At 47.4% G+C, this 10,243-nt stretch overlaps 1 protein-coding gene across 1 annotated transcript; it reads left to right on the forward strand.

The window, feature by feature from the left end:
- Positions 1-2,573: 2,573 nt before the first annotated feature.
- Positions 2,574-3,641, forward strand: CUNH10orf95 (chromosome unknown C10orf95 homolog). The gene is made up of 2 exons (XM_032881345.1): positions 2,574-2,757; positions 2,911-3,641. Exon 2 carries the CDS (start codon positions 2,959-2,961, stop codon positions 3,616-3,618), a length of 660 nt encoding a protein of 219 aa, XP_032737236.1. The 5' UTR covers positions 2,574-2,757; positions 2,911-2,958; the 3' UTR covers positions 3,619-3,641.
- The last annotated feature ends 6,602 nt before the right edge of the window (positions 3,642-10,243 follow it).

The following is a 10,243-nucleotide window of genomic DNA, read 5'->3' on the forward strand; positions in this document are numbered from 1 at the left end:
CCCATAACTTTAAGGAAAGAATATGGCCAACTCCCCAACTCCTCAACTCAATGAAGAACCACTTCACTGAGTACATAAGGTATGGGACCCCCCAAATCTAGAAGCTGTTACTAGAGTCAGGATGAATGTTGAGAAACTCAGTTTGGTCCTTATTTTTCCCATTTTACCTGAACCAAACCCCGACCAGCAGAGGTCTTCAGCAAGCATATAGGGACCGATTATTAAAGTACGGGCTTCTCGAGACGCCTGGGTGTCTCAGTTGGTTAAGTGGCTGCCTTTGGCTCAGGTCATGATCCCAGCATCCTGGGATCGAGTCCCATGTCAGGCTCCTTGCTCAGCAGGGAGCCTGCTTCTCCCTCCGCCTGCCACTCTGTCTGCCTGTGCTCACTCTCTCTCTCTCTCTCTGACAAATAAATAAAATCTTAAAAAACAAAAATAAAAACACAGGCTTCTCACCCTCCCAGCCTCCAACTTGAGCTTGCTCTCACACACTCCCCACCTCCCACCCAGGTGTGACCAGATCCCCGTGTGGGAGGAGGAGGAGAAAGGGCCAGTTCCACAGGGCCCACGATTGAGCTCCAGGCCTGGGTGAGGTGAGTCTATAGGCAGTCTTGGACATTCCTCAACTGCTGAGATTTGGAGAAGACAAAGTTATAAACAGGAAGGGGGAAGTATATTAATTTCCTATTGGCACTGTAACAAATTACCAAAATCCTAGTTACTTAAAACAATACAAATTAATTATCTTACAGTTTTGGAGGTTAGAAGTCTGCCTCATTAACTAAAATCAGGGTGCTGACAGAACTGCGTTCCTTTCTGGAGGTTCTAGGGAAGAATCCATTTCCTTGTGTTTTTCAGCTTCCAAAGGCTGCCAGCATTCCTTAGCTCATGACCCCCTTTCATCTTCGGAGCCAGCAACAGCTGGTTCACTCTCCTATAACATCACTCTGACTCTTCTGCCTCCCTCTTCCACATTTAAGGACACCTGTAATTACACTGGATCTATCCAGATAATCCAAGATAATCTCATTTTGGACAGCTAATTCACAACCTTAATACTATCTACAACCTCAATTCCCCCTTGCATGTAAGGTAACATATTCGCAGGTTGGCAGGGATTAGGTTGTGGACATCTTGGGGGTAGACGCCTCTCCCAACAAAGACCACTTTGTCCTGAGACTAGTTCCTAGAGTACACAGAGTGTGAGGCTCCCTTCTGAGCTCTGGGGTAGGGAGTGTCAGGTAGATACCCAATTCCAGTATCTCTCACCAGGCCAATGGCCCAAGACGTGGGAGAGCAGCTCAGCCAGGAATATAAAAGTTTGACATCATCAAGGCGAGTGCAGAACTTCCTAGAGGGTAGCTGACCTTTGAGGGGCACTGAGAACTTAGAGGAGAACCTGTGGGGGTTACTGGTGGTGCTGCCTGAGTCAAGATAAGAGGAAGAAGGAAAGTATGATGGTCCAGCAACCCAGCAGCTGGGAGACAGTATCAGTTTTAAGTATCCAGCAACTACCAGAGTGGGCTGGAGCTTAGACAGGGCTTCACACCATCTGGATGAAGCAATCTTTCTGGCTTCACCCAAGTAGGGTGGGTTTTGGCCTTAGTTGGACTGGGTTCAAATCCCATTGTGCTACCTAGACTGTGTAAACCTGGGAAAGTGGCCTGACTTCTCTGAGCCTCTGGTTCCTTATCAATTAGATGAAAATGATGTCACCATGTTCATCACATGGCTATTAATAATTAGTTCTTGGGGCGCCTGGGTGGCTCAGCTGTTAGGTGTCTGCCTTTGGCTCAGGTCATGATCCTGGGGTCCAGGGATCAAGCCCTGCATTGGGCTCCCTGCTATGCTTCTCCCTCCCCCACCCCCCTTGTCTGTTTCCCTCTCTAGCTGTCAAATAAATAAATAAATTTAATAAATTTAATAAAAAGAATTAGTCCTTATGTAACATTCTAGAGGGGAGAATTGGATACAGAGTGAAAGAAGTCCCAGCATGGATTGGCTATTAAGCTAATTACCAATCACAAATCTTGAGATAAGGTTGAATTTTGTTCTTACCATAACTAGCTGTGTGAGTTTGGGCTAGATACTTAACCCGCATAACCTACAACACTGGGAGTGTTTCTTAGTCACATAATACATTTACTATGTACCAAATCTGAGGCAAGCAGCTTTCTCCTACATTAAGTGGGGAAAATATTAGTACCTCCTTCCTAGGGCTGATGTAAACCTAAAGTTAGATGCTCATAAACAACATCATTCAGTGCCTGGTGTAGGAGCTTCACTCAAATGTTAGGATAATTCAACCCATTTGGAAGGGCTGGGAGCATAGGGTGTGGGGAACAGGTGGCTAACTGAATGGAAAGGGCACCAAGACAGCCTCAGTGATGTAGGAGTGGATGCATCCCTGAGCACAAGCCTCACCTTCTGGGTTAGGCAGTGACCCAGTGTAGATATAGGCTGGCTGGCTTCTGGCCAGCAAAATGTGTTTCCCCTTGCCTAGAAACCAGGAGGTGTGGTGGAGGCAGGGCATGGAGGGGAACAGAGCCGCTAAAGAGTGCTGGAGTGGAGCCTGCTCTGGACTTCTCTGGCTCCCCCAAATGCTGGGGACCAGCATTTGGGACCAGCTACCCCTGGGCTGAAGGAAACGAGTGAGGAACCACCCGGGAAGAACACTTCAGGACTGAAGGCTTGAAAAGGCCTTGGGTCCTATCACCTACTGAGAGCCTGGGTTTCCGCCCAGCCCTGGGACAAGAGGTGAGATGGAAGCTGAATGCCTTAGGAAGAGTTCCCCCCAAACCATCAGGTGCTGCACATGGGCTCCTGCTGTGAACCAGAGCCCTGGGTTACCAAGCCCCAGGGATGGGTGGTGGAGACAAAACAGAGTATCCATACACACTCCCACCGTAGGTATGGACCAGGCCGCAGTAAAAATGCCCGCCGCCTGAGCTTCAGACCATGTATTCGTACAGCTGCCTGGCATCCAAGGAGGGCGTCTGGCCTCCGCTGCAGCCCCTCACCTACACCTACCTGCCCAGCCCTCTGCTGCTGCCCCCCATCCACGCCCATAGGTTCTACAGCCGGCCCCCAAGCCTGAGCGCAGGCGAGTGGCCGGCTCCGCGGGAATACCACTGCTTCCACGGCCCAGGCGCGCCCCTGGCGGCTGCGCTGCCCTCGTGGGCCTTCCAGCAGGCCTACGCCGCGGCCCTGCTCCCGCCTTTCCCGGCGCCCGGCTACCTGGGGGCATCTCTACAAGGGCCCGCAGGGGAGGAGACGGCGGCTGCCCAGCGCTGGGCGCAGTGGCCCGAAGGGGGCTGCCTGCAGGCCGAACTGCGTTGGGGCCGCGTGGAACGCGCACTGGGCCCGCGCCTAGAGTTGCCGGATGTGGTGCGCCGGGAACTCCGGCGCGTGTACGGCACGTACCCGCGCACCGACGTGCGCGTCACCTACCGCGGCGGCCAGTTCCTGCTTCAGGCCACGCCGCGCGTCCCCGAGCCCGAGTACCGTGTGCAGAGGCGCGTGCTGCAGCCGCCCGCCAGCAGCGACAGCGCTGACAGCAGCCCGGCCGCGGAAGTGGCAGAGCGTGGACGCGGGAGGAAGAGGAAAGGCCGGAGCTGAGGACGCCGCGGGGCTCGGCGGCTAGCCGGGGGAGCACGCGCGTGCCTCCTACCCTGCGCCCGCCGCCCGCGGCCCGCTGCGAGGGAAACCTCCGCGGTGCGCTGGCGCTGGGTGCACCTGTCACCTCGCTTTTTGCCTTTTCGTCTTCTTCTTCTTCTTCTTTTTTTTTTTTTTTTTTTTTTTTTTTTTGACCAAGCCTGCACGCCGCCCACCTGCTGCACTTCCCTGATTTCTCTCACGATATTGCTGGATAGCAGGGGAAGGGCGAGAAGAGATCAAGAACATCTCGGGGTGGATGTCCTGTTTCTCTTCCCTTCCACCCGGACTTGGGAAACCTGGGTGTGGGGCGGAAGAAGGGCGTGGACCCTTTGTTTCGTCTCTCTCTCCTCCTCCCTATCTTAGAATCCTGCCCTGCTCCAGGCCCCCACTTTCCTTTCCCCCTCCTCCGCCTAACACAGCTCCCCGAATTGCCCAAGTTCCTACCCAAGCTGAAGGCCTACCTATCCGCAGGTTGTAGTGAAAAGTAAATAAATGAATGAAGTTAAGTGCATGCTGCGAGATCACTTTTCTGTTTGGGGTGGGTGGAGGTGTTCCTCATCTTGCTAATGTGAGGCTTACTCCCCACAGGTCGGGCTGAGCTCCCTGCTTCGGCACCTCTTCTCCAGAGTGCAGGACCATAGGCTTCCTAGGCCCGCGGCCCACTACTTGCCCTGGCCCACCACCCTGGGAGAGATTCTGAGGGCATAAGCTCTTTTGTTGAAGCCTGGGTGGTAGACGTGGCTGGGGAAGGAATGGCTAAGACACAGACTTAGGGCTGCTACTGACATTTTCTAGTCGTGTAACTGGGCTTTATGAGCCTCAGTTTCTTCATCTGTAAAAGAAACATAAAATCAACCCACCCTACCTGGAAAATTCACTGGGGTTGAAATTTAAGATGAATGTCACTTCTTGTCTCCTAATTCTTTTTTTTTTTTTTAAGATTTTATTTACTTATTTGTCAGAGAGAGAGAGAGAGATAGCACAAACAGGCAGAGACAGAGAGAGAAGCAGGCTCCCCACTCAGCAAGGACCCTCATGTGGGACTTGAACCCAGGACCCTGGGATCATAACCTGAGCTGAAGGCAGCTGCTTAACCAACTGAGCCACCCATGTGTCCTTTGTCTCCTAATTCTTACTAACAGTCTTTAACAGGCTGAATTTGCAGTATTCCAGGAGTTTGCTGGAGGGTTAGGCCACTCATCCAATTTTAAGGTTGGATCTGGCAGAACTCCAAATCTGATGCCCAGGCAGTACAAATGTGGCTTCTTGTGGGATTGCTTTTACTGAATTTCCATTTGTTGGATAGCCAACAGCTGCCTAGGTATACAGGTATGTTATTGAAGTCGTACACCACTCAACTGAATACTGCTGTATTTATGAACCTCCTGGAAGTGTTCTTAAGCCTCACCATTTGGGAAGACTTGTTTCTCCTGAGGAGTGGTTTACTTTTATTTTGGAAGCACCAAGAATCTCATAACTCATATTTTTCTTTTTGCCCTGGCTTCTAGAGAGCTCAGAGCCAAATTTACTTAACATCTTTTGTGTAAAGTCTGGATCCTCATCGGACACCCCTACTTTCATCTTATATTCCTTTTTTTTTTTATTATAAAAACACAGGGAGTTGGTGTAGATAATGGGTCTGCCATGTGACCTTAGGTAAATTGCTTAATGTCCTTGAATTGCAAATGGGGTGATAGTATTAGGACCTCTATTTCATGAGGGTCTTTTTGTTGTTTTTTTAAAGATTTATTTGTCAGCACAAGCAGGGGGAGCTGTGGCAGAGGAAGAAGCAGGCTCCTCTCTGAGCAAGGAGACTGATGTTGGACTTGATCCCAGGACCCTGAGATTATGACCTGAGCCACAGGCACACGCTTAACAGTCTGAGCCACCCAGGCATCCTTTAGCTCATGAGGTTACTGAGAAGATGCCACAAGATGCTGCCTGCAAAATATTTACTACAGTGCCTAGCATGTACTAAATGATCAAATGTTAGTGTTTGTTTGAAAAAAAATTGTTGGGGGGCGCCTGGGGGCTCAGTGGATTAAAGCCTCTGCCTTCAGCTCAGGTCATGATCCCGGGGTCCTGGGATCAAGCTGCACATCCGGCTCTCTGCTCAGCAGGGAGCCTGCTTCCCTTCCTCTCTCTCTGCCCGACTCTCTGCCTACTTGTGATCTCCGTCTGTCAAATAACTAAATAAATAAATCTTTAAAAAATTAAAAAATTTTAAAAAATTAAAAAATTGTTGGGTGTCTGGGTTGAGGTACCCCAACATTTGGTTGAGCATCCTACTCTTTTTTTTTTTTTTAAGATTTTATTTATTTATTTATTTATTTGACAGCGAGATCACAAGTAGGCAGAGAGGCAGGCAGAGAGAGAGAGAGAGAGGAGGAAGCAGGCTTCCTGCCGAGCAGAGAGCCCGACGTGGGACTCGATTCCAGGACCCTGAGATCATGACCTGAGCCAAAGGCAGAGGCTTAACCCACTGAGCCACCCAGGTGCCCCGAGCATCCTACTCTTGATTTCAGCTCAGGTCATGGTCTCGGGGTGAGGGTGGTCCTGAGATCTCTCCATGCTTAGTGGGGAGACTGCTTCTCTCCCTTCCCTTGGCCCTCCCCCCATTTGTGCAGTGCTCTCTCTCAAATACATAAATAAGTCTTTAAAAAAATAAAAAAATAAAAAAATACAGCTTGCTATACAGAAATACATAAAATAGGAAGTTAAAATCTTTTTAATATCCTTATCCCCAAATTATTAGTAGTGTCTAAGCTGTTATTTTTCCTATTTTTTTCTGTGTACATAATATTAATTATATAATAGGAATTACACTGTTTTACCTGTTACATTTTACTGTAAGTGTATTTCAGACATCATTCCATGCCAGTGTACATGGAGCTACCTCATTCTTCAGCAGCCACCCAACATTCTATAGCATGTGGATTCTTTCCAGTTTTTAGCTATTGAAAGTCCATCCAACAAATTTCTTGAGGGCCTATTATTTGCCAGGAACTGTTCTAGGCCCTGGGGATACAGTAGTGAATGAGACAACCATGGAAGTTCCTGCCCTTATGGAGCTCGCATTTTAGGGGGAGAAATGGGGCAAATAGATAAAGGCAAATTGTTATAAGTACTATAGCAGGAATGAGAGGCTGAGATGGGAAAGGCAAGTGCAGCAGTGGAACTTAGAATAAGGTAAACAGGGAGGCTTTCTGAGGAGGTGACTTTTTTTTTTTTCCTTGAGAGAGTAGAGAGAGAGAGAGTAGAGAGAAAGAGAAAGCAGGCTCCCTGCCAAGCAGAGAGCCCCATGTGGGACTCGATCCCAGAACTCTGAGATCATGACCTGAGCCAAAGACAGAGGCTTAACCCACTGAGCCACCCAGACACCTGGAGGTGACATTTAAATTGAGATCTAAAGAATCTGACAAAGCTAGCCGGCAAAAAGAAGGGTGAGGAAGAAGCTAGGCAGAGGACATGGTGGGTACAAAAGCCCTAAGGAATGAAAGTTATCTTCATTCCTTCAGCCATTTAAGAACCCACAATACGCCAGGCAGTAAGTACTCTAGGGACTGGGGTTATAGGGGAGAGCCAGACAAGTCCCTGACCTCAGGCGGAACCCAGAGAAACAGACTGACAGCAACCAAACAGGTGAACATAGGATGTAATGTCAGATAGGGATTAAGTGATGGGATGCAGTTTTCAAGACCATAGCCAGGCCATCTCTGGAGAGGTGATTCTTGGGTTGAGACCTACTGAAGACCTTCACAAGCCATTTGAATACCTGGGGGAGAAAAGTACAACAACCCGTGGCTGGAGCATCCTTGTCCTGTGAGTGAGCAAGTGAGCAAGAAAGTGGCCGTTAATGAGGTTGGGGATGAAGCCAGATCCTGCGGCACCTTGAAGCCACGTTGAGAATTTTGGATTTTATTCTTAGCAGGCAGAGTGTTATAAGCAGGCAAGAATGTGATTCGACTTTTTAAATTTTTTTTTTTTTATACAGAGAGACCACAAGCAGGCAGAGAGGGGGAAACAGGCTCCCCGCGGAGCAGAGAGCCCTATGCAGGGCCCCATCCCAGGACCCAGAGAACATGACCTGAGCTGAAGGCAGAGGCTTTAACCCACTGAGCCACCCAGGCGCCCCTGGACTTTTTAAAATTATTCTTTTTTCTTAAGGATTTTATTTATTTGGGGTACCTGGGTGGCTCCGTGGGTTAAAGCCTCTGCCTTCAGCTCGGGTCATGATCTCAGGGTCCTGGGATTGAGCCCCTCATCGGGCTCTCTGCTCAACAGGGAACCTGTTTCCCCATCCACCCCGCCTGCCTCTTTGCCTACTTGTGATCTCTTTCTCTCTGTCAAATAAATAAAATCTTTTTTTAAAAGATTTTATTTATTTATTAGAGAGAGGACACAAGTGGTGGGGGGTGCAGGCAGAGGTGGAGAGAGAAGCAGGTTCCCTGGTGAGTAGGGAGCCCCATGTGAATCTCAATCCCAGGACCCCAAGATTATGACCTGAGCCAAAGGCAGACAATTAACTGACTGAACTACTGTGCTTCTTTTTTTTTATTATTATTATTCTGGATGCTGTGCAGAAAAGAGACTGTAGAGGGGTCATTGTGTAAATAGGGAGACAAGGTGGGAGGCTTTTAAAGTAATATAGGCAAAATCAGATGGTGGCCTGGTCTTATTTGGAAGTAGTGAGGCTGACGAGAAAAAGAATGTCCTTGAATATGCATCTTTGTTCACACGTACAAGAATCAAATTGTTGAATCAGTAGTCTTAGAAATTGAATTATTGGGGCACCTGGGTGGCCCAGTGGGTTAAAGCCTCTGCCTTCGGCTCAGGTCATGATTCCAGGGTTCTGGGATCAAGCCCCGCATCGAGCTGTCTGCTCAGCGGGGAGTCTGCTTCCTCCTCTCTCTCTGCCTGCCTCTCTGCCTACTTGTGATCTCTGTATGTCAGATAAATAAATAAAATCTTTAAAATTTTTTTTAATTAAAAAAAATTTTAAAAAAAGAAAGAAATTGAATTATTGAGCACTGACACCGTGGTAGCAACAAGCCCAGCCAGCAGCCTGATCTTCAGTTCTAAATTTCATTCTCCACTAAAAGGAACCAGGCCCACCAGGAAAATGGCTGGTTACAAGGCTGTAGAAGGGAAGGTATAAGATGAGCCTGGAACAACTTGTGCCAAAAAATAAAGGATTGCTCAAAAATGTCAAACAAAGGAGCCAGCTTGAAGGGACTTACCCTGGCCAAATCAGGGACAATTTAAGCATCAAAACAATCACAGTAACAGATTATTACCTACTGGATAAAATAACATCTGTTAAGTACATACTAACATTAACTAAAGAAATATGAAAGGAAAGCTCTTACAGCAGGAGGAATAATGAAGTCAGAAAATCCATCTCCAATCAGTAATAATTGATTCCAGTGAGAATCATTCATGGATACTAAAACTAATGAGTAAAAGTTTGATGAGAAACAGGCCATTTATATAGTTTTCGAAGTATGTTCCAAGATTTTTTAAAAAATTTTTAAAAGATTTTATTTATTTACTTGAGAGAGCTCGCGCACGCACCAGCAGTGGGGAGAGGAGCAGGGAGAGAGGGAGAAGCAGACTCCCCGTTGAGCAGGGAGCCGGACACAGGCTAGATCCCAGGACCCTAAGATCATGACCTGAGCCGAAGGCAGGCGTTTAACCAATTAAGCCACCCAGGCATCCCCAAGAACATATTAATTACAAAGAAAAAATCATATCCTAGATTCCCTAGAATCACAGGGAAAACTGACAACACTTGAAGCCCACTGCAGCGGTCCCTCCTGAATAAAGTCTTTCTCACCATCTTTAATGAGTGTCTTGAAAGTTTTTTTCTTTAACAAAGACAAGTCAACATCATGAGCTTTCTGATATATTAAACTGAGAAAACACAACATCAGTTCAGCAGTAATCCATAATCATGAGGAAAAATCAGATAAATGTAAACAGACAACCACAGTAGTCTTAGCTGTTCAAAAACGTCCATGTCCTGAAAGACAAAAGAAGGCTGAGAAGGTGTTTCAGGTCAAAGGAGACTAAGAGCCATGAAAATAAATATATGCATGATCCTGTTTTGGATCCTGAATGAAAGTTGTTATGAAGGACATTAATGGGACCAGTGGCAAGATTTGAATAAGGACTATAGGTTAGAGAAAGCAACATGGCAAAAGGTTAAGAGTTGGTAAATCTGGGAGAAGGATAAGCAAGACTTCTTTGCACTATTCTGCAGACTTTTTTGCAAGTTTAAAGTAATTTCTAACTAAAAATAAAAACAGTAATAAGTAGGGGCTCCTGGGTGGCTCAGTCGGTTAAGCATCTGCCTTCAGCTCAAGTCATAATCTTGGGGTCCTGGGATCAAGCCCCACATTGGACTCCCCACTCAGTGGGGAGTCTGCTTGAGATTCTCTCTCCTACTGTCCCTCCCTGCTGCTCATGCTCTCTCTCTCTCTCCCTCTATCTCTATCAAATAAATAAATCTTAAAAAAAAAACAGTAATAAGCAAGTTGAATATCTGGGTCAGAAAGTAGTAAATGTGCTACAGAGCTATGTCTAT

This window comes from Lontra canadensis, unplaced genomic scaffold, assembly GCF_010015895.1.
Source record: "Lontra canadensis isolate GAN:19392208 unplaced genomic scaffold, GSC_riverotter_1.0 scaffold3, whole genome shotgun sequence".
Classification (NCBI taxonomy): domain Eukaryota; kingdom Metazoa; phylum Chordata; class Mammalia; order Carnivora; family Mustelidae; genus Lontra; species Lontra canadensis.

Bases quoted from the DNA above. Each gene is read 5' to 3' on its own strand.
- CUNH10orf95 (XM_032881345.1), top strand. From the start codon at position 2,959: ATGTATTCGTACAGCTGCCTGGCATCCAAGGAGGGCGTCTGGCCTCCG.